The sequence below is a fragment of the Electrona antarctica genome, assembly GCF_951216825.1.
Source record: "Electrona antarctica genome assembly, chromosome: 9".
In the NCBI taxonomy this organism is placed as follows: Eukaryota; Metazoa; Chordata; class Actinopteri; order Myctophiformes; family Myctophidae; genus Electrona; species Electrona antarctica.
In genome coordinates, this window is record NC_136790.1 from 11,707,045 (window position 1) to 11,732,135 (window position 25,091).

The window sequence follows — 25,091 nt, forward strand, 5'->3', positions numbered from 1 at the left end:
CTCCAGGTGGGAAACACCTGTGAGGCAGGAGGAGCGCCAAGTGTCTCGATCTGCTGCTGTCCTTTCCAGGTTGAAGGGTGGAATGTTGCAGCCCCTGAGCAGCACCTTCATGTGGTCCTTATGGCGCTTTCGTTGTCCTCCTGCAGACCTCTGGCCGGATTGGAGTTGGCCGTAGAGAATCTGTCGGGGTAGCCGGACTGCAGGCATACGGATCACATGACCTAACCAGCGGAGCTGTCTGCGTGCCAGAATCACTATATGCCGGAGAGTATCTCAGACTTGACTATAATAGAAAACATTTCCTTTTAGACACGTTTTGAAAGAAGTTAGTGATTTCCAGTCCAAAAGTATCGTGTTTGGTCAATTCAAACGAATCTAAAGTACAGATGACTCTTTCAAAGTCTACTTTCAAAAGATCTACAGATCCGTCTCCGTCAGTCAAACCCCCGTTTTTGCTCGGAGTAGAATGCGTTCTTTGATACGCATTAGGATTCGAATGAGCCTTCAGATCCGTCTCCGTCAGCGTGGCTGGATACAGATCTACAGATCTACAGATCTACAGATCTACAGATCTACAGATCTACAGATCTACAGATCTACAGATCCGTCTCCGTCAGCGTGGCTGGATACAGCCGGCCTTCAATAGGTTTCATAACAGCTCTCAGAGTGACTGTCTGGCTCCTAAGGCAGAAGAACACTATGGTTGAATTAAATAGCACATTTACTGTTTGATCTAGTATTCTCCCCTTGGATGCCAGTTTGAAAAAAACATTAATTAAGAAACATTGGCACATTTTAATAGAGATGCACGATATTGAAATTATGACCGATATCCGATTATTTGCAGGGTCAGAACGGCCTATACCGATACCGATACATTACATTATTATATTATATTTATATTGAACTCATTGCTGAATCTTTTTATTTGACATTTTTTTTTGCTGGTGACTCAGAAAGAGAGTGTACTGTGCAGCCTTTTACGCTCAGAATCTAATTAGAGAATGCTGCCTTGCATAACTAAGTGGAAGCCGAGAGACTGAGAGAGATTGGATATGGTTTTAATTTAAATTGAGCTAAGGAAGCAGATCTGTCTATCCAAAAGATCACCGGTACAGTAGAATCCTCTTTCACTCCAGGCAGAGAACACGCCATCAACCTCGGAGGATGGGATAAATGAGGCTATATGCGAGACTGCTGTGTGACTGGAGACATTCTGTACTCTGCTGAAACCTCTTTATCTGATTTAACATCCTCAGCTCAGAGACAAGCAGTGTTTTGGCAAGAAGAGCATGAAAACCGTGAGAGATGGTTTCAACACTGAAATAACGTCTACTTTTAACCACAGTATGGAGGGGAGGGACTGTAGTGACTCTCCTTGGAAAAACCTCATTGCAATTAATCTAATCTACGATTATAATCGTATCCCCTAGGCTAGGGTACGGCATTAGCCATCTACGAACATTGAGGGCAGTATTATGCGCGTCTTAAGTACCAGGTCTTATTACTTAACTTAAGACCTGGAGGAGTGATCAATGCCATTTGGCTATTATGAGTGGCCAAACAGCATTGACCACACCTCCAGGTCTTAAGTTAAGTCATAAGACCTGGTACTTAAGACACGCATAATACTGCCCTGAGGCTCCATTGAGCCTCCATTATAACATGATTTTCAAAGCCCTGTATCTCTAAAGCTTCGAGCGCTGTCCGTGGTGAGGGGGGCTGTGTTCGAACATTAATTTCAGTTAGGCTATATCTAGAAATTGGACTATTCAGGAATTACATTGTTGTTACAGACAGTGCTTGTAATTACTAGTTCAGTTAGACAACTCACGAATAGATTTAACCAATATTTAGAATGAAAATACAAGTGTGCATACTGTATGATATTTGACTTGGCGTTCGGCTCTGCTGCATTTTCTCCCTGCTCGGCACGATTGAACATCATCATAATCATAAAACATAAAGAGTAAAAAAGGTCATTCAATTATCATTTTATCACCTTAGAAATATTGTCAAAATCAAGCCCTTCCTATCCACCCCTGACTTAACGAAAGTAATCCACGCATTCATTTATTCACGTCTCGATTATTGCAACTCCCTGTACTCCTGTCTCTCCAATAAATCCATCCAACGTTTACAACTAGTTCAAAATGCTGCAGCCCGAGTCCTGACCGGTACACGGAAATACGACCACATCTCACCAATCCTGGCATCCCTGCACTGGCTCCCAATCACTTTTAGAGTTGATTTTAAAATCCTACTTTTAACTTTTAAGGCCATTTCTGATCTGGCCCCATCCTACATATCTGACCTACTTAAGCCCTATGTCCCACAGCGCACCTTAAGGTCCTCAGACAAGGCGCTCTTAGAGGTCCCAACATCTAAGTTAAAAACAAAAGGTGACCGGGCCTTTGCACTCAGAGCCCCAACTCTTTGGAATGCCCTCCCCCTCGAGATAAGGCTTGCAGAATCCGTCCCCCGCTTCAAATCCCTCCTAAAAACTCACTTTTATAAAGCTGCTTTTAACACCTACAGTAAACGTTTTCTAAACCTTCCCTATTGTTCTTATGTCCTACTGCATTTCTGTACATTTCCTGTTCTTTATTTTTATTTGTATTATTGTAAACTGTTGTTTTTGGTGTGCACTGCATTTGTTCTTATTTTATTTTTTTGTAAAGCACTTTGTAACCTCGTTTTGAAAGGTGCTATATAAATAAAGGTTTATTATTATTATTATTATTATTATTATAGATATACAATAAACCCCCATGGGGAGCATAAATAACAGAGCCCACCAGTGGTGCTGGGGTGCAGGTGGGAGAAAACATCACATACAACCCTAGCATATAACCAGGAACCATATGCAGAGGAAGGCAGGAAGAGCATGCAGTCTAGTGAGCTTAAGTAGCCCGCCCAATAGGTCAGCTGACTGCCACATCGGCGAATGACGTGTGGGACTTGCACACACTTATACGGCCACATAGTAATGCAGCATGTTAACCCCTTGAGTATAGTATGCGCCTTTGAGCACGGCATGAACCCCCTCGAGTATGTCTGACTGAACTAACTCTGCAGGCTACTTCTCATTTATGCATGCTTATTAATTATATATTAGGAAGCTGTGCAATTGTGCAGCTCCGTTTCACATTCTCAAGGTCACATGCAGTGAGTCCGAGTTTCAAAGTTGTATACAGTCAGTGATTAACTGCTACACATGAGGCTTAAAAGCATCACTAATTAATAAGTTGAATGACACACATACTGTATAGAATTAATGACACACAGCAGTTGCCCTGAAAGGATGTTGATTGATGATTGAAAACTGCAGGCTGAAAGCTCCTACCGGGTACACTACATGGCAAACTATGAAATGCAAATAAAAGATATACCTGTTCTAATTTAGTGGGCCAAAATAAGCACTCACGTCACGAGCAGGTCTGGCATGACCATGCCTTTACCTGGCTACAATCCATGACCATGCCTTTACCTGGCTACAATCCATGACCATGCCTTTACCTGGCTACAATCCATGACCATGCCTTTACCTGGCTACAATCCATGACCATGCCTTTACCTGGCTACAATCCATGACCATGCCTTTACCTGGCTACAATCCATGACCATGCCTTTACCTGGCTACAATCCATGACCATGCCTTTACCTGGCTACAATCCATGACCATGCCTTTACCTGGCTACAAACCATGACCATGCCTTTACCTGGCTACAATCCATGACCATGCCTTTACCTGGCTACAATCCATGACCATGCCTTTACCTGGCTACAATCCATGACCATGCCTTTTAACCTGGCTACAATCCATGACCATGCCTTTACCTGGCTACAATCCATGACCATGCCTTTACCTGGCTACAATCCATGACCATGCCTTTACCTGGCTACAATCCATGACCATGCCTTTACCTGGCTACAATCCATGACCATGCCTTTACCTGGCTACAATCCATGACCATGCCTTTACCTGGCTACAATCCATGACCATGCCTTTACCTGGCTACAATCCATGACCATGCCTTTACCTGGCTACAATCGTGCAGCCATGAGCAGGGCCGGATTAACACATCTGAGGGCCCCTGGGCACTGAAGCTCGAAGGGCCCCCCACATGCATGTGTGAACATTTTGGCCGTTTCTGGGCATTTTTTGGGGGCGGTTTTATGCTGTAATATTAGCCTATTCCCGGGCCGTCTACCCCGCCCCAGAGTGACAGTCAGGCAGTAACAAACACATTGTTTTTATTTGACTCACATAGTAAGCAAATGGGTGAGAGAATCCGCCAGTGCCAGTGTATTTCAATGATTTTACCTTTTTTTGTCAAGCCACCTGACGCACTTTGCATGCAGAATGAAAACAAAGCAATGCTGGATGGTGGACATCATGTCTTTTATTCCACCAGAATCACCTCTCCACCTGACCTCACACGGCCTAATGAGCCCACCCACCTTGAACAACAGCCAATCTAGCACATTGTTGCTGCTTTACAAACGATTACGCTTTTCAGCTGCATTCTCACCAACATTAACACACTATTTAATTTTAGACACCATTTATTTCATTCGGATTAGTGGGGGAAATTTCTGTGGGGCTAAATAATAATAATAAAAAAAAGAATAATAATTTTTGAGGACCCCCTGGTGCCCAGGGCCCCTGGGCACGTGCCCATATGGCCATGAGCATAGGGAAATGCTGTGCGTGACAACCCTAATGAATGCGCTTCAGTGACCATCAATTCTCTCTCTGGAGATGCTAATAGCTTTCACTCTAACTGTGTGTGGATATTAGCACTGCGCATTTTCTATGCAATGACTCATTTGCATAAAAAGGGGCCAAAAGTATGTATACAATAACCTAATTTAAATACACGCAAAGAGCACCGAAGCACAGAAACGCAGTGTAGCGATTGCTTTGAGAATTAGAGACTTTGTTTTTGAGCGGTGCCTAACCGCTCCACGACGTAGCAATATGTGTATATATATCTGTCTCTGTGTCTGTATGTATGTCTGAGCATGGACAGCTGCAACACCTAAAGTGGCCAGTAGAGTACAGCACAGAGTAAAGTGGCACAGAGTACACTACAGTACGAGCCCTGGGCTGTTCCTGGGGCTCTGGATGTTCCGGGGACCCCCTGGGACACCCACAGTTCTCGACCTTTTCGGACGCGTGGCGGCTCGCTGGAACCGGGCCAGCCCCCTGGGCGCGTTCCTGGGGGTCTGGATGTTCCGAGGACCCCCCCAGGGACCCCCACATGGTAACTCTGTCATTTCTCGATCGTTTCGGACGCGGGGCAGCTCACCGGAACCCTGGCTGCGTTCCTGGGGGTCTGGATGTTAGGGGGGCTTTGGCATAGTTTTGGCATAGTTTCTTTGAGTCCCACAATGTAATTGGGAAGTATGTGTACACCTTATTGCACTCCAAGTTGTGCTCCCTTTGAAGCCAAAAGTATAAATTTTTTGTTCTGGTAAAAGTGCGCCCAGGGGGAAGAGGCTTCACTCTCTCCAGGGGATTGGGCAACAGGAAATGGTGTGCACAATTAGAGATGTCCCGATACACTTTTTTCGTTCCCGATCCGATCCCGATACCACAATGTCTGTGTTAGCCGATACCGATACCGAATACTGATACCGGTGTTGTGATCTCGTGTTGTATTTAGCTATACAGGCTATCTCGTGTTGCGTTTATAGCATGCCCCAACATTTTATTTACCTGCCATAGTGTCAACCCCTTACCCCTGTGTCGGATCTGTGGTTAGACTGGCATATTTGCCGATACCGATATGAACCGGTATGACAAATAAGGGCCGATACCGATACAGTATCGGGACATCTCTATTCACAATCACTGATCAATGGCTTTTGGAAGGGAGTTTCGAGAATACTTTCTTTTGAGGCCAGCATCTGTCATCTCCCTAATATGCTGTTCTCTCTCTCTCACTGTTCAACCTTGAGAAGTAAGCACATTCATTTTTTAAATGTTCATTGCTACTTTTTTACCCTAACACTAAAGCTGAAAATGGTGGATCTACAAGCTTGTGACTTGTGAGCTTCGATTTTTCACATTGAACTATACTTCTGAAGACTAGTTTATTAATACATTGTATAAGGTGATGATGCCAGACCGACGTACAACCTGTCGTGCCCGATTGGCAGGGCTGTGGGGCGGGTCTTGGCTGGGTGCGCGCGCACTCACACACTCACGCGCACTCACACACACTCTCACACACATCCCATAGGTCCACACCAACCTTTATGTGGAACTCAAGGTTCTCATCCATTGCAAATATGTGTTCGAAAATGTCCTCTGCGATCCTGGGGATGATTCCCATACCCTGAGTGTCATGTAGCTTTCCCTGTAAGAATGTAAAGAAGAGAAGGAGAGCTAGCACATTACATGGACAAAATACTCATAAAAATAGGACAAGAGGCAGGATGAGGGTGTTAAAGAAGGCCATAGATGCAGTAAACAGCTTGCCTTTAAAGAACAAGAGATTATTTTCCTGAAAGGGCTTTTTCGCATAATGGGAGGAGGTGTATTAAGAAGATGGATTGTAGTTCTGAATTGTACAGGGGCATACAGTATGTGTGTGTGTGTGTGTGTGTGTGTGTGTGTGTGTGTGTGTGTGTGTGTGTGTGTGTGTGTGTGTGTGTGTGTGTGTGTGTGTGTGTGTGTGTGTGTGTGTGTGTGTGGGGGAGGTTCTTTTGATGAACACAGCAGGAATGTACCTCCATGGTGTGCGTCTTTCCAGAGGCGGTTTGTCCATAAGCGAAGATGGTGCCATTGTATCCTCCCAGTACATCTATAGTAGACCATACAGAAAGAAAGAAAGAAAGAAAGAAAGAAAGAAAAAGTCATATTGCTTTACATAGAAATCTATCTATAAATGCACCACATCTCTGTACGTCTGTCTGTCTGTCTGTACGTGTGTACTGTAATGCACGTAACTCGAAAACCGTTAGCCCCACCAAATTCGACACACGCGTTCCACACAGGGAGTGCAGTGCAGAGAGTGCGGTGTCGAGTCGGTCGGACACCCGGTTGTCCAGAACCGCCACAAAAGGCCTCTGGCCTGGGCTCTGGACAGGGCCCCTGCCCAGGCAGGCTCCATACATGTATATGGAGCTGGCCAGTTCTGACATCACAACACTCCATATTTGGGCATGCTGGCCTGTTCTGACATCACAACACTCCATATTTGGGCATGCCTCTTAACTTCCATCGTTACAGACTCAGTGCTCTACAGCTGGGCACCGGTCTAGTACATTTAAAGCATAATAGGAGGCATTTTGTTGAAAACGGGCCAATCCTGCAAACTTTGGAAGCCAATGTTTGCCAATTAGGATGGAATATGAAATATTGGACAGATCTGCCATGATCACATGTGTACTGATTTGTGGGATTTGGGGACAGAATCTGAATGAGTAATAGGGGCCTATCACAACATGTGTTTTACAAAAGTCGGCCTCCTGGTGGTGCTATAAAAGGCTTGTTTTAGGGGGCGCGGTGGCACAGTCGGTAGTGCTGTCGCCTCACAGCTAGAAGGTCCTGGGTTCGATAACCCGCTCGGGGCGCTGTGGGCGCTCGCATCAGTGCCCATACCCGAGGCGGGGTTGGCAAAAGGGCCTTTCTGTGTGGAGCTTGCATGTTCTCCCCGTGTCCCCTAGGGACACGGGGTCTCTAAACTGCCTCCCCCTGGCCAGCCGGGGCGCCTCATGGAGGGGAAAGGAACTGGTTGGAATAACGTGTTCCTTCCACGCACTACGTCCAACCAGGGAAACTCCCCCCTGTCAGGTGTAAAGGAGTGACTTGGACACTCATGCATGAAGGAAGCATGAGTTCAAGTCCGTTGCTCTCCCCAGGTTGGCAGAGGGTGTGTAGAGCCCAGGATCCCATTAGATAATTGACACAGGGGTGAAAAATGGGTTACAAAATCGTGGGATAAAAAATATTTAAAAAAAAGGTTTTCCCTTGGCCTTGGGAGTGTGCATGCAAAGTATCATGCAGATCGGTGCAGTTTATAGGTAAAAATGTTAATCAGCCTGTTATAGCGCCACCATGAGTCTGATTTGAATGTGTTCGAGTTGCATTTCGTCCACGGCCTAATCCCCTAATGGGAATGTGCACGCAAAATTGAACGTAAATTGCACACTGCGTTAATGACACACACACACACACACACACACACACACACACACACACACACACACACACACACACACACACACACACACACACACACACACACACACACACACACACACACACACACACACACACACACACACACACTGAGCTTGTATAGCTAGGAGTTGATTGTGGAGTTTCTTAGATTTTTATTTGATTTATTCATGAAATTACTTACTGAAAAAACATTGAATTTGGTTTTTAATGCATGAATAATGTAGCTTTTCTTGGAAGAATGATTTTTGAAAATGTTTTGAAACAATAATTAAAAATGTAGGAAACAAAAAATAAAGGGACATATGTGTCCGCGACCCACAAATGGGTCCCGACCCAGTGTTTGGGAACCAGTAGTTTATACGTAAGGGATAATATCGACAGGGAGTTTAACCACAGAGGCGAAGCCGAGGTGGTTACACTCCCTGAAGGTGAATTATATCCCGACAATGACCACCTAGCCAGATATTATCCCACTTATTACATGGCTAACTAACATAAATTAATACATTGACCCAAAACACAACAAAAAAAGTATTCCATAAGTTCGCGCTGGCTGCGTCTGCAGCACTGTCGGAAAACAAGGAAGTGAGTTGATCAAATAGAATCCATTTTCGGGTCCTGCTTCGTCTATTTCTCGCTCAAATGTCAAAAACATTTTTAAAAGCAATGTTTAGCTGTAAATGACATTGTGTGTCACTAGTGTGTGTGTGTTTACATGGCTGTCATGGAAACAGCAGTAAATCAAGCGGGGCGCAGCTGGTGCTCAGAGGGTTTGATTAGGCAGAGGCAGCAGAGCGGTCATTATCGACACATAATTCACCGCTGAATTAAGCGATTGACCAATCAGAATCAAGCATTCAACCAAGCCATGTAATAATGTGTGAGACAAGCTATGACCCATGGTTGATGGCTCACAGCTCTCAGCATTTATACTCAATATACATCGGCTCACTGACAAGCGTTCTGCGTCCATGACAGTGGTGTCAGACGCTAGACGTTTCAGGAGGTATGAGCCAATTAAGAGCCTGCTCACAACCTGTGAGATGCTCCAAATTATATCAATGAGACAAGAAATGAGGCTCATGGGGCTTGTCTTGTCTTATACACGTTATAAATTAGGCTTTGGCGTCTACCCCCCCCCCCCCCCCCCCCCCTCCAGGGAGCATGAATGCGATCATCAATGAATGCGTTTCATGGCAACATGCCTAATTAGATTTTGAGATATCTAGCCCAAAGGTGTTCCTTTTTAGGGGGTCATCATCACAGGAGCAGACAACAGTTTTCAGACATATCTGGGGAACATTTAGGGCTCCATTTTTGTCTCATCTTTCTAAAGCCACTATTTGGGATTTTAGGAGTGGGGAAAGGGTGTTCCCCCACTAAAGTTGGTATTTTGGTTACCTGTCTAAATCCCTTAAACACCTCCGTTACCCGTTATATTATGCATAGGTGTGGTTTGGGCGTTGCAATAATTAAACCATATTTAACCAATCACCAGTCTTGGTCTTGGCTTTAAGAGATCCCTTTAATAGATCCCTTAACCGTCGCCCGTTAGTGCTATATTGCTTCATAGCCGCTGCCGCTGCACAACCCCCCCCCCCATTCGTGCCGTTTTTTTTCCTTTCTCCACAAGCACTGAGCCAAGAACACTCGTCTTTTCATTGAGTCACAACTCGCTCAAATCTTGCTCATTTTTAAAAATCTAAAGTTCTATGTAAACTAAGAAATTAGGGCATTTGGTATATCGACCGTGCGTGTAGATCGTCTCTACGGAACGGTATGAAGCGAAAAGGAAAGTCCGGCAAGTCGGATTAAACCATTTGCTGCGCTGGTGATGAACTGAAGAGCAGGCTGGCACAAATAACTTATTTGACTATACAATTATATAAACACAATGGACACAAGGAAGTGGCAGGCACTCACTTCAGCTGATTATAGGAAAATAACAAAGAGATGCAATATGAATATTGGAGAGATGAGGCAGCCTGACTAGTCTGTGTCTGGAGTCCTCCATTGAAGCGCGCGGTGGCCGCTCTTTACCAAACTAATTTGGCATGGCTAACGGGTGCTTTTAAATGCCACTATCGCTTTCCCAAATGTGTGTGACCAAAATAGCAATTTAGGGGAAAGCGTACTAACACGCCCATGACCACACCTCTAGGCGCAAATACCGGTGTCGGCAAAGAAGATAGCGGGTGATGCTGGACGAAAATACCATTAAGGGACAGAGAAAGCTCCTATATTCGTAATGTTCGGTCAGCGGCAGAATTGCGGGCCGCACTGCGGGTAAAGGATGCGACAAAATTGGAGCCCTTAGGATTTAGGCACGGACTGCAGCCCCTATAGGTACGACTACGAACCTCAGTTAGGCCTAATACATTAAGCGCACGTTTTTTTTTAAACTTTGTGCTTAAAATCATGTTCACTATTTTTTGTATTTTTTTTAAATATAGTGCACTTGATCACAGACACTGATTGAAGGACAGAAAGTGAGAATGATACAATATGTAGGCATGCAGACTGTAACAGTTCAGCGTGCAAAGAGCCAGGTTGACAAGCACGTACAGTATACTGTAGGCTATTTCTGTGCATCTTCCATCATAAAGATCGGCACAATATGCTTCATAATAAAGATTGTGTAGAGACAGCATGATCTACACTGCAGGGAAATTACCTCTGTGGCTTCTCTCGCAAAATAATGCATGCTATGCCGCCAGTGCTGTACAGTAAGTCACCGTAGAGCAATCAGTGGCTGACATTTTGTTTCCCATTTTTTAAATGAAACGCATATAAATGTGTGTCAAATAGGCACCTTTAACCTTAGACACTTAGGCTAATATTGTTTTCATAAGCACCCTCTCCATCCACTCCAGTCTCTCCACTCCAATTCATCAACCCCCTGACACGTAAACATCACTTCTAAAAGTCAAACACACATCAGATCATATCAGGTTAAAAGATGGGATGCCGCAGGTGAGCAGAACTGAGAGCATAATGGCTGTTAGCCAGAGCCATGTGGCGCCCTTTCCCAAACCCCACTCCCTCCCTCCCCTTTCCATACTGGAGCTTCTCTTCTCTCCTTCTCTAATCTGCCCATCCTTCTGTTTCACGGCTCAGCTCAGCTCTGCCTTCAGAAAGCCATCTCCGGTCATGCTCAGGCTAAAACGAGCCTTGACATAAATATGCAGCACGCATCGAGGAACAGAGGGGCGGCAACCCGACTCCAGGAAGAAAATGAAGACAGGAGAAGATAAGCAGAGCAGCAGACGACAAAGTTCACAATAACGGTGGACACAAAAGGAAAGTGTGTGTGTGTGTGCGTGCGTGCGTGCGTGCGTGCGTGCGTGCGTGCGTGCGTGCGTGCGTGCGTGCGTGCGTGCGTTAGACAGACAGAGATAGCGGAAAAAGAGAGACAGACAGGGGGACAGATGGACAAACAGACAGGTCAGGAGAGACAGAGTAAGAGAGAGAGAGAGAGAGAGAGAGAAAGAGAGAGAGAGAGAGAGAGAGAGGGGATTTTCAACCTGGACACTTATCTTTTACGAGCAGCTGGCCTGAGTCAAAATGACTGTCTTTGCTCACCCTGTTCTAATTATTTTCTGTATTTGAAACTGTCAGGTTGGAAGTGGTTAAGCTGGCACAATAATATTTTGAATTGAATTTTAAAAAATAAAACTTTATTTTATATTTTTTACATTTTCTTCTCATTTCCAATTGGTTGTTCTGGCTCGGAAGCTGTGTTATATAACATTCATTTGACTAGGAAGTCACATCAGAGTACGATTGAAAATTCTGTTACAAATGAGACCTTCCACTCTCTTTGAACCTAGCATGAAACCAAGATAAGGGGGGTGGGGGGCATTCTGAGAAAGAAAGACGCTATCTCCAGGTAATTGATTTAATCTCCGCTTCCAAGATACGCCTGTGCCTGTGAAATTAGCCGTGCATGTTGTTATGTTGTAAATTTCCATGTCTATAGCATCATTTGTGTGTTTGCTCATACAAACACTTTAATACCAGACACCAGTATAATGCATGCACAAGGGAGCGCTAATGCATGCAAATGGAGGCCAATCCGAGAGAGGAGAGTGAGAGAGAGAGAGATTGATTTGTTAAGTAAATCGATACTAGCAGGTTTAGACGTTATCAAGGCATTGCCCAGTAGCCTATATAGAAATCTTTAAATTCTGTCAATAATACAGACAAGGAATTATAAATAATAATAATAAACATAATCTTGAGATGTCCTCTTCCAACTACAACAGCAGTTTATTAGCCACTACATGATTTTAGTCACCGTGACCTGACAGTCTGCCTATGACTATGATGTGTTGGCATCCATCGTGCCCTTCAATAAGGTATGCTACATCTATGGCAAAAGGGTGCTTATTTCCGATTATTTATGATTCTATGGGACATAAATATTAAAAAATATTGAGGAAAAAATAAAGCACATCCTCCGTTTCTTGGTGCTGAGCCAAACTGTAAGCCTGGTTAACCACTCCGCCTTGGATACAATGTGATTTCAAGGGGGGGTGCATGGTTAACTAAGCTACCAAACTGTAAGGACAGACTCATGAAAACAAAGCGAGGGCTCGCAACTCACTTTTTGAATGCTCCAAGTTTTTATTTGCGACAAAGAGCAGATACTGCTGCCCCTGTTATATTTACATAAATATATAAACCCCAGCAAGACGTATATTAACCAAGTAGGCAAACATCATATTAGCAGCATTATAGGCTAGACAATCTAATACATTCTATCAGCAGCTTTTACTTTTTATTGTTTGTTTTCTTATAGCCTTTTATGGATCAGGGCCCACGTTGTTCAAATAGATTGGATCGATGGAAGTAACATTTACAACTAGAAAAAGTGCCCTTGTTTTTTGCAACAATTTTCTTCATTTTGTTGAGGAAATGCAGAGCCAGATCACTCATAGCATCTCTGAGGATAGAATTCTGGATGAGCAGGACATGTGCAGCATTTTGTACAAAACGGGCCACTCCTGAAAACTTTGGAAGGCAATCTTAGCCAATCAGTGTAGAATCTGAGAAATCAAACAGACTCGTCTTGATCACATGACTACAGAGATCATGTATACCGATTTGCATGATATTTGGATGAAATCTGTGCCTAATATAAACAATGTGTTTTGCAGAAATCGGCCTCATGGTGGCGCTATAACCGGCAGATGTGGAGGGATGCAGGGAAAATGTTTTTCCATGGCCTCTAGGGAGTGCGCATACAAAGTTGTACACAGATCGATGCAGTTATAGGTAAAAACAGGAATTGCCCTGTTATAGCGCCAGAATGAGGCTGGTTTGGAGAAAAAAATTGTGTCATGTAGTCCTCAGCCTAGTGGAAATGTGCGTGTATAATTTCATGGAAATTGCACACTGTGTTTGTGATTTGTGGCATTTTGTTCGAAACGGACCAATCATGTGAGCTTTGGAAGCGAATCTTAGCCAATCAGGAAGGAAGATGGGAAATGGTGCAGATCCGTGTTGATCACATGACTATGGAGATAGTGTATACCGAATTGTGTGATGTATGGATAAAATGTGTACGAGTAATCTACAGAAATGTGTTTTGCCTAAATCGACCTCATGGTGGCGCTATAACAGGCCGTTGAGGAATAATTGGGGCAGAGGTTCGTTGTTGGCATCCAGGGAGTGTGTATGCAAAGTTTGGCATGGATCGGGCCAACGGTGCCGGAGATTAGCTGGTAACAGACGGACGGAAGGAAGGAAGGACGGACGGACGCACACACACACACACACACACACGGACGGAGTGCAAAACATACTCTCTCCCCATGCCTTCGGCCTGGTGGAGACAATTATGTTGCCATGTATCGGTATCACAATGAAAACACATTGTCAAGGTTTTACAATGTCATTTTTGTAATAGATTTTTTTTAAATATGAATGTTCATTAAATCATTAAAATCTTAGTGGGGATCACATGCAGTATCCCCGTGGCCCACCAGTGGGCGACCGGCCCACAGGTTGAAAATCCCTGATAGCCTCTACCCCATATGTCAAGAAGGTATGAAAAATTATACCGCCCAAGCCTAATCGGCACACCAGATAAGAGCAGGCTAGGGCTGGCGGGATTTGAGGCCTGTCAGCTGACAGACAGTAAGGTATGTCTCACCATGTGTGTGTCATGGTGGATAAGATTGATTGATTGATTGATTGATTGATTGATTGATTGATTGATTGATTGATTGATTGATTGAATTATTAACAGTTTGCAGAAATACATTTTCAAGCACAACTCAATACAAAAACTGTTAACTGTAAATAAATAATAAAGCATTACACTTGTTTACAAAAGGGTCCACCGTTTTCAATTCATCATAACATTTAGAGACGTACAAATATACACTTCTACTGTATATAGCCAAAAACATGAAATCATCATAAAGGAGGTAAAAGGGGGAAAAACACATACGGGGTGGGTGGGTGGGGGATTCAGATTTTACGGGGGCCAGTTTCGAATTGCCCGAATTGCCCTTTGAGAGCTTGCTTTTAGCTTTTAGCTTGTTAACCAGTATGGAGTGGTTCACGGTGTCAAAAGCCTTTTGGAAAGAGAAGAAGAGCAACGCGTCCCATGCCAGCTCTGACTCACCTTTGACGATCTGTTTGGCACAGGTGTTGTAGACCTGCTCCTGGGTGGTGTTGGTGGGAAACACGTGATCAAACACATATGATTTCCCCTGTGGAAAGAAAACAAAATGCAGTCAGCGGCAGCAGCATATATGTCGTCGCTGTCAGTATCTCCATATGTCAGCTTTTTTCATTTTTTCATTTTTGCCCTACTTACAAAAATGGCTGATCTACAAGTTCACAACGCATCACAATTCTGAGCATATTTTGTTTAAAATACAGTATCTTTATTGTGAAGCACAGGATGAAGCCCGGATACTGGACCGGTTTGCAATCGAGTGTACTGCGGCTGGGATGAGGATCAGAATCTTCAAATCTGAGGCAAGGGCAGTAATGCAGTCGCTGTACTGCACTGTTGTGACGAAAAAAGCCAGAAGGCAATGCTCTGTCTACCTCTCACCTACAATATGGTCATGAAGTGTGGGTCATGACCGAAAGAATAAGGAAAGGAGCCAGTTTAGGTGGTTGGGGCATCTGGGCATCCTCTCGAGCGTCTCCCTATGGTCCTCGATGCACGTCCCACTGTGGGAGACCCCGGGGCAGACCAAGGCGCAGTTGGAGGGATTACATCGACTCACGGCCTTGGAACGCCTCGGGATCACCCAGGAGGAAGTTACTAATGTTGCTCTGGAGAGGGAAGTCTGGAGCTCTCTGGTGGAGCTGTTGCCCCCGCGACCGACTGCGGAAGCGGGTGAAGATGGATGGATGGACGGACAGACAGGATGAAGCGGGTGAAGATGGATGGATGGATGGACAGACAGGATGAAGCGGTTGAAGATGGATGGATGGATGGACAGACAGGATGAAGCGGTTGAAGATGGATGGATGGATGGACAGACAGGATGAAGCGGTTGAAGATGGATGGATGGATGGACAGACAGGATGAAGCCATAGTTACAATTCAAACACCTATGAAGTGCTTCCCTACAGTACAGGAGTCGCTGTGAACACAATGGTGTCAATGCGTGTCTGTGTGCTTTTGTGTTTGAATTAATACCTCTATTTTACTTTTAGGTGTAGATGGAGCCCCATAAGAAACTCAAAACTGCAAGGTATGTATTGACTCCAGACATACAGTAATGAATGCATTCATTCATTCATTCATTATGTCAAACAAACAACCCAAATAACCAACATGGACTCGCACACTCGTAGGGGTCCCCTACACTGAGGCCCCATTTACACTGGCAGCCAAATCCAGCCTGAATCAGATCTGAGCCACATCCAGATTGGAATCTGATTTGTCTAAATGAGTCATGTGACCATTTAAACCAATCGGATTTCAATCTTGATGTGGCACAGATCTGATTCAGGCTAGATTTGTCTGCCAGTGTAAATGGGGCCTTAGATCCTGGAGAGCACAAAATCCATCTGTATGGAAGCCACCGTGGCCTGCCCGTGGCCAAAAAAGCACCTCTACGGCCAACTACACAATGCAAAGCATGCCACCGGTGGACAAAAGAAGCACTACTAAGGACTATACTAAAGACCTGCTGAAGTGCACTGCCATCAACCCCAAGCAGCTTGGGGGCAATCTCACAAATACATGACAGCAACCATAGCAAAGAAGGTCAGAGATGTCTCCAGCGACACCAGAGGGAAGCAGGCATTCCTCCAACGTTCATGGCTCCCCTGACCCACTTGATCTGCGGCTCACGCATTGGCCTTGATAGCCACATCAAGTGGCATCAATGGCAACATCGCTGAACCCCCCCCCCCCCCCCTCCCTGAACCAAGCGTCGTCATCGTGCACAATGGACTAAGATTGTGCGTGCGTGCGTGCGTGCGTGCGTGCGTGCATGCGTGCGTGCGTGCGTGCGTGCGTGCTTGCGTTTGTATCTGCCGATCATCAGTCTTTACTAACTGTATTTTTATGGGTTGGGATTTAACGCCTCAACGGTGTTTATTGACTTTAAGTGTCAACACAACTAAAACGAAAAAAAATGGATTGTTGCCTTTAGATGAAGTAATGGAACACATCAATATCAATAAGTCATTCTGATCTGCAATTCTGCATTGGATCTGTAGAACAGCACAACAGTACAGTATATCATTCTGTATGTGTGCGTGCGTGCGTGCGTGGGTGTGTGTGTGTGTGTGTGTGTGTCAGTGAGTGAGTGAGTGATAAAGTGCATGTGCGTGTCTGTGTTCACATGTATGTCCATGTGCCCGACTGCCTGTCAGTGAATAGCTGCATTTGTGGGTGTGTCCGGCGACTTTGCATGCATTCTGCATGTGCCTGTGTGTGTCAGTGTGCATGTGCATGCGTCCGCCATTAGCCTGTGTGTGTCAGTGTGCATGTGCATGCGTCCGCCATGTGCCTGTGTGTGTCAGTGTGCATGTGCATGTGCATGCGTCCGCCATGTGCCTGTGTGTGTCAGTGTGCATGCGTCCGCCATGTGCCTGTGTGTGTCAGTGTGCATGCGTCCGCCATGTGCCCGTGTGTGTCAGTGTGCATGCGTCCGCCATGTGCCTGTGTGTGTCAGTGTGCATGCGTCCGCCATGTGCCTGTGTGTGTCAGTGTGCATGTGCATGTGCATGCGTCCGCCATGTGCCCGTGTGTGTCAGTGTGCATGCGTCCGCCATGTGCCCGTGTGTGTCAGTGTGCATGCGTCCGCCATGTGCCTGTGTGTGTCAGTGTGGATGTGCATGCGTCCGCCATGTGCCTGTGTGTGTCAGTGTGCATGTGCATGCGTCCGCCATGTGCCTGTGTGTGTCAGTGTGCATGTGCATGCGTCCGCCATGTGCCTGTGTGTGTCAGTGTGCATGTGCATGCGTCCGCCATGTGCCTGTGTGTGTCAGTGTGCATGTGCATGCGTCCGCCATGTGCCTGTGTGTGTCAGTGTGCATGCGTCCGCCATGTGCCTGTGTGTGTCAGTGTGCATGTGCATGCGTCCGCCATGTGCCCGTGTGTGTCAGTGTGCATGCGTCCGCCATGTGCCTGTGTGTGTCAGTGTGCATGTGCATGCGTCCGCCATGTGCCTGTGTGTGTCAGTGTGCATGTGCATGCGTCCGCCATGTGCCTGTGTGTGTCAGTGTGCATGCGTCCGCCATGTGCCTGTGTGTGTCAGTGTGCATGTGCATGCGTCCGCCATGTGCCCGTGTGTGTCAGTGTGCATGCGTCCGCCATGTGCCTGTGTGTGTCAGTGTGCATGTGCATGCGTCCGCCATGTGCCTGTGTGTGTCAGTGTGCATGTGCATGTGCATGCGTCCGCCATGTGCCTGTGTGTGTCAGTGTGCATGCGTCCGCCATGTGCCTGTGTGTGTCAGTGTGCATGTGCATGCGTCCGCCATGTGCCTGTGTGTGTCAGTGTGCATGCGTCCGCCATGTGCCTGTGTGTGTCAGTGTGCATGCGTCCGCCATGTGCCTGTGTGTGTCAGTGTGCATGTGCATGCGTCCGCCATGTGCCTGTGTGTGTCAGTGTGCATGCGTCCGCCATGTGCCTGTGTGTGTCAGTGTGCATGCGTCCGCCATGTGCCTGTGTGTGTCAGTGTGCATGCGCATGCGTCCGCCATGTGCCCGTGTGTGTCAGTGTGCATGTGCATGCGTCCGCCATGTGCCCGTGTGTGTCAGTGTGCATGTGCATGCGTCCGCCATGTGCCTGTGTGTGTCAGTGTGCATGTGCATGCGTCCGCCATGTGCCCGTGTGTGTCAGTGTGCATGTGCATGCGTCCGCCATGTGCCCGTGTGTGTCAGTGTGCATGTGCATGCGTCCGCCATGTGCCCGTGTGTGTCAGTGTGCATGTGCATGCGTCCGCCATGTGCCTGTGTGTGTCAGTGTGCATGTGCATGCGTCCGCCATGTGCCCGTGTGTGTCAGTGTGCATGTGCATGCGTCCGCCATGTGCCCGTGTGTGTCAGTGTGCATGTGCATGCGTCCGCCATGTGCCTGTGTGTGTCAGTGTGCATGCGTCCGCCATGTGCCTGCCTGTCAGCGTGTGTTTGCTTGTCTGTTGAGTGATAGTGAAGTGCAGTGACGGCTCCCCTTCCCCGGAGGACAAAGCGTGTTGTCTCCAGAGAACAGAGATCACATCACAGGCGGCTCCATTAGTGGCGCTCGAAGGCAAGGACAGCAGCGGAGGTGGAGGGGGAAGTGAACCGCTGGAGTCCAGAGTAGAAGTGGAGGTATAAGAAAATAGATGAGGTGGAAGTGATGCTGAGGGTCGCTGGGGTACATGTGCTTCTATGTGTGTGTGCGTGTGCGTGTGTGTGTGTGTGTGTGTGTGTGTGTGTGTGTGTGTGTGTGTGTGGTGTACATGTATGACCGTGAAAAAAGAGTCTCCCCGTTTTTTGTTTCAGTTTTTTGTTGTTGCTATATCTATCAATCATCCAGTGAATGTGCCTGCCAGCAGTTCCAGGGTCATTCAGCCACCCATCCACTTAATCACACATTATGTCATGGCCAGACAACACCCCTCACAGCAGGCATGCAATTCTAGCCTGGCTAATAAGCCAGACCGAATCAGTCGTTGGCAAAAAAAAATTGCCTGCCGGCGGATTACGGTCTGGAGAGGCTCAATTGTACGCCCATTTCCTACATCAGAGAACTGGTGTGGCCAATCGGGACACGGTATGCAATATGCGCGGGCTTTGGTACAGTGACGTTCAATGCTTGAGACCTTTGATTGACAGTAGCTCTGACCAATTGCGTCAAAGAGAAAATGTTTGAACCCGCCCCCCGGGAAACAAGATCCATACACAGCATCTCCAGACTCAAATACCACACGACAGTGTGATTTGAGTCTGGCTTATTAGCCAGGCTAATGCAATTCACCCTTTGTCAAGTCCCGCCCCGTTGTTGTGCCCCTCTTCGTACTCATTGGTTGCCGTTTCGTGGTTGGACAAAAATCCTCTCTCTCCATCCACTACCATTGAAATAACATGTATTTCAGTTGCTTCGTATTGATATGCTGTGCACTCAATTCTTATTTTAAACTTGGTGTCAGTAAAAAAGGAACATCACAGGTGCAGCATGGTGACTGGGCATATCATGTTTGTTTTTAGTTTTTTCCAAAAAAGATGTTGATGGGTATTTTCTTACATTATGATTTATTGTTTCATTCATTATTACTATGTTAAAAAAGACCTTGTAAATCTTCTTGTATCTGGTGCACAGGACTGCCCTGTCACACAGTGATGTCATATCAATATTTGCGTGTGTATTAATTCCACTATCAGCTGTCGCCCACTCCAGATTGTCAATTATACCAAAAGGGAAATAAGATTAAATGGAAAAACATGGAAAACAACACAACAACAACCTTGCCCTTAAAGATGAGGATAAACATACACTCTCACCCTATGAGATAAATGGACAACAACAGAAACCTAATCACGGAACGTGATTAAAGTCGAAAACAGGATTCAGACCATCGGACGCCCATGACAGCCTGATGACATCTTACACTGATGGGACCTTTCAACCTATTGAAATGTGACAGCTGAATCCTAATCAATGACATGTTTTTCAGTATATATGTTTGTGCAAAATGATATGATGACATTGAGAGCACTTAGGAGAAATCTCTCTCCTCTATTTCTTTACATTTGTACACGCTCTGAATCTGAAGAAAAACTAAAGAAATCTGAGAAATACTTTAAGAGCTTGTGTCTTGTGTCAAAAAATCCTTTCAGGTTTTTTACAATACTCTAAGTTCATCTTTTGGGTTTTTGATACTTTGTGTTCTCACTTTTCCAGTGAAGTCTTATAAGGTCGAGGTATTTGGTCTCTTGGCTATTTTCATAGCCTCAGCTATAAATCTAACAGATGTTTTAGCAAATTCAACATAAACAAGGCGGAACCAGGGCGGAACAAGGCAGAAAGAGCCTGCTGGTTAGTCAGTCTGCAGAGACCAATCAGAAGGCTGACAAAGGCTGAATTAAGCATCCAAGCTGGTTTCTTACTTTTCCTGACTCACAAGGGACCGTTGCACTTATCTTTCCTCTGCCTTTATTGCACTAATCCAAACTTTAAAGTCTGATGAATAATTTGCCATATGGCTCTGTCCCGCGCCAAAACAATTGTGTATTCAGAGACATCCATCTATAAATACACCCTGTACGTCTGTCTCAAGGGGGCAGGCAGGCTTTCCAACGTTGAAGCTCTAGGTCCTAGTGGTAGGAGGAGGGACTACAGGCGGACCCGTGGATTCATGACCGGGAAACCCCGTGCAGCTGGGCTTTAACGTTGAGCGCTCAGTTGCCCTACGTCACTCAGGACCTCAAAGTTGAGGTCCTGGGAGGGACTTCCGGCAGTCTTCCGGGTGCTTCAAAACGCCACTGAGCAACTTCCACTGACATGAATAGCTGGGGGGGCGGAGCTTCGCGCTAGTTCAGTCTCTATTATATATATACTCTATGGTCTGTCTGTACAGTTGGGTGCCACTGATATTGTCCCTTATCATTTGACCCATTTAGGCCTGACCTCAAAATTTTAAAAAATCCTTCTAAATCCTCCAGTTTTCTGAAATAAATATTTTCACGATTTTTCAAAAATAGCAGACCTACAAAGCTCGTAGCGCGCCACTCGTAGCGCGCCACTCGGTGGCGCGCTATGAGCTTGTAGATCTGCTATTTTTCAATAGTTAAATTATAATGTTTAAAACACCAAAAGGGGTTCCCGCCCAAAATGGGTTAACTGTCCTTTTGCGCAGATCACGCAAACCTCAGCAAAAAGAAAAGGACAATATCGATGGCCTCCAACTGTATGTACGTACGTGTGTATGGCTGTAATGCACGTAACTCGAGAACCGTTAGCCGACTTCAGATTCGACACCCGCGCGCCGTTCCACACACCCCAGTGCCCGGTGTCGAGTCGGTCGGACCCAACGGTTGTCCAGAACCGCCACAAAAGGCCTCTGCCTGGGCTCTGGACAGGGCCCCTGCCCATGCTCCATATATGGAGCTGGCCTGTTCTGACATCACAACACTACATATTTGGGCATGCCTGACACAGAACTCCATAGGAATAAAAGGACACAGAGACAGAACCAGGAATCTCCATATATGGGCATAAAAGGGACACAGACAAATGGTTGGAACAAGTATTAGATAGGGCATCAGAATCAGAAGCCTGTATTAGCCATACATGTAAACGTTAGGAATTTGTTTCGGTAGTACAGTTACAGATTGCAGTTACCACAGCTGCCATCGATGGCGCTATATTGGATACATTTCATCTTCCTTGCATCACCAAAGAAAAAGAGAAAAAAGAGATGCGACCGCCTTCTTCAGCAAGCAACAATGGATCTTCAACTTCCATCGTTACCGACCCGGTGCTCTACAGCTGGCACTGGTCTAGTAACATTAACCACATAAGCCCTAATGTATACTTTGTTTATACGACAAAGTATACAATAAATTATTGTCAATAATATATATTGTGTTACATTTATAGAGTATTTAGAGTATAGAGTAAAGAGTATATTTAAATCATTAAACTTCAACGTACCAAAGTATATAAATAAAACAAAGTAGGTTTTTAAGGAACTAGCCAGCCTGTTGTCTAGACAACTACTAAATTATTTACCCAGATTTAATTCTCGGAGGCAGCCAGCTGGTAAGATATTAGGTAGGATCTGGAGCTGCTGACAAGGAAGGAGAGACCGCCGGTCTGTATAATATCCACAATAAAACACAGTGTGGTTTAGCTACTCCTCCCGCTCTGCTGTTAGGGAGCACACCTGGCCTGTTAATGAGTGGCGGTTTTACGTGCGTGTGTGTGTGTGTGTGTGTGTGTGCGTGTGCGTGTGCGTGTGCGTGTGCGTGTGTGTGTGTGTGTGTGTGTGTGTGTGTGTGTGTGTGTGTGTGTGTACGTGCGTGTGTGTGTGTGTGTGCTTCAATTACTAGGCCTATACTTTTGAGGACCAAATGTCACCACATAGTATTTGACAGAGAATTGTTGTTTTAGGTATGTTTGTCTCCGCCAGGCCCAAGGTGTGGCCGAGACTATATTTTCGCCCCTGTGAGCAGCTAATTTCCAGCACCGCTGGACCGATCGCCTTGAAACTGCTTGCACAGTTTCACATTCCCTGGAGGCCAGAACAAGATATCTGGTCCAATCTATTCACATCATCCAGTTATAGCACCAACATGAGACACATTTGTACTCCTCACGCAACTCGCTTTACATTATATCTGTAGTCATCAAGACGTACCTGTCACATTTCTCATATTCCATTCTGATCGGCTATGATTGGCTTCCTAAGTTTGTGCAAAAATTGGCACACTTTTGCAAATTTGCACATCATGAATACAGAGTCCTATCGCTGGGAAACTTTGCACATTACCACAAAGCCACCCTCCATCCCAATTTTATCAAATTTCCTCATGGTGAGTGTGCGTGCACGTGTGTGTGTGTGTGTGTGTGTGTGTGTGTGTGTGTGTGTGTGTGTGTGTGTGTGTGTGTGTGTGTGCGTGCGTGCGTGCGTGCGTGCGTGTGTGTGTGCGTGCGTGCGTGCGTGCGTGCGTGCGTGCGTGCGTGCGTGCGTGTATACAGCATAAATGCAAGGCAGAACAGAAAAAGGCACTAACAGTCTACCACCTAATGTGATATCGAAGCATCTGGCATGCTTTTGCACCCTGCATGATTCAATTTCCAAATCTGATTTTGTTGTTCTGCTCATTTTTGGGAGTTACATTTGTATGAACATTGGGAGACATGCAGGCTTTGCCGATTTCACTGATATGGTTTAAATTTGAATCCAATCTCTCACTTTATTCACAAATAATTACACGTTGTTTTTTTGCCAGGTGAGGCCCTTTCAGTATCGGATTAAAGCCCAAACCACACCAACGGGTCAGTTCGGGACAAAACGTTTTTTAAGGTCAACCACACCAATGCAACTCCTTATTGGTGTGGTTTACCTTAAAACCGTTTTGTCCCGACTTGACCCTTTGGTGTGGTTTGGGCTTAAGAACTGGACTGTGACCAAAATATTATGATTATTTTTCAAACTCATGCCTCGGTTTCGATTGCCTTGGTTAATGATTATATATATATATATGAATTATACTGAATATTCACTATTTATTTTACACCGTCATTGTACAACATGCAGGGTTAATTGGTTTATCAGTTAGTTAGTTTATTGTGACTGTAGGTCGCATTTACTATGAAAACCTGCATCTCCCATCCGTCGGTCCGTCCGTTAGTTAGTCACCCACGTCTCCATATGGTCACGCCTCGTGACATCACGTGACATCATAAAGACCCTTAGATCTCCATATATGGTCCAGTCATCACGCCTCGTGACACGCTCCATATGTCAATCTGACATCATCAAACCCTCTACTGGATAACCATACATGGAGAAGACTGGATCATCACCTAGATCTGCATATATGGAGCCGGCCAGCAACTCTACATCTGACCTCAAACCCTTAGATCTCCATATATGGAGCTGACCTGTTCTGACATTCTCTGACCTCATCAAACCCTGTACACTCAAGAAACGCTCCATATATGGCCAGTACAGAATTCATTCCATATGTTGATCTAACCTCATCAAACCCTGTACACTCAAGAAACGCTCCATATATGGCCAGTACAGAATTCATTCCATATGTTGATCTGACCCCCCATGCCAAAGTGCCAGCGCTCGCCCAGCCGTCGGCCGTCTGCCACCACCCAGGCGGATGCGTGCACGCGACCTCGCCCTCAAGGTGTCTTGCTGGTGGTTTATCTCAGTCATGGTTTAAAGGTATATTCAGTGATTTGACTTAATTCAAATATCACTTATTTTTTATTTTTTTCTGGATAATCCTCCCTACTATAGTGTGTGCTGACCATATAAGGAGTTCCTCCCTGTCCCCAGTGAGCCCCTGGGGTCAAAAAACCCTAGTTTCAGTTTTGGTGGCGGGTGGCAAAACCTTCATCCAATCAGGATGAGTGGGGCCTTCCTCCAATCATGATCGAGTGGGGGCGGGCCTTGGTGCACATGCTGTTGGCCTGTTGCACTTCCCCCCACTGTAGAGCGTGCATGTGCACATTTTGTTACCGGGGCGGACTGGGTGGTTTTCCAAATCACCCAAATCACTGAATGCTCCTTTAACAATGCAGTTGAACATAAAGACAAAGTTACAATTGACTGAAAACAAAAGTATGGTTTATTAGGCCCTCCGTATTAATGTTTAAAAGAAACAGCACATAGGGTTAAGGAAATTCAGATCAGATTGGAGTTCATGCCCAAATATGATTTTAGGCCAGACTATGACATCATAT

General features: G+C 45.7%; 1 protein-coding gene across 1 annotated transcript in view; it reads right to left on the minus strand.

The window, feature by feature from the left end:
• Positions 1-25,091, minus strand: part of kif5ab (kinesin family member 5A, b) — a gene marked incomplete at its 3' end in the record, with an annotated part of 126,510 nt that overhangs the window by 70,492 nt on the left and 30,927 nt on the right. Inside the window, exons 2-4 of the mRNA XM_079509750.1 lie at positions 14,832-14,919; positions 6,742-6,815; positions 6,264-6,368 (exon numbers count right to left, since the gene is read on the minus strand). Of these exons, the coding sequence (XP_079365876.1) occupies positions 6,264-6,368; positions 6,742-6,815; positions 14,832-14,919 (267 nt within the window). The remainder of the gene's footprint in view (positions 1-6,263; positions 6,369-6,741; positions 6,816-14,831; positions 14,920-25,091) is intronic.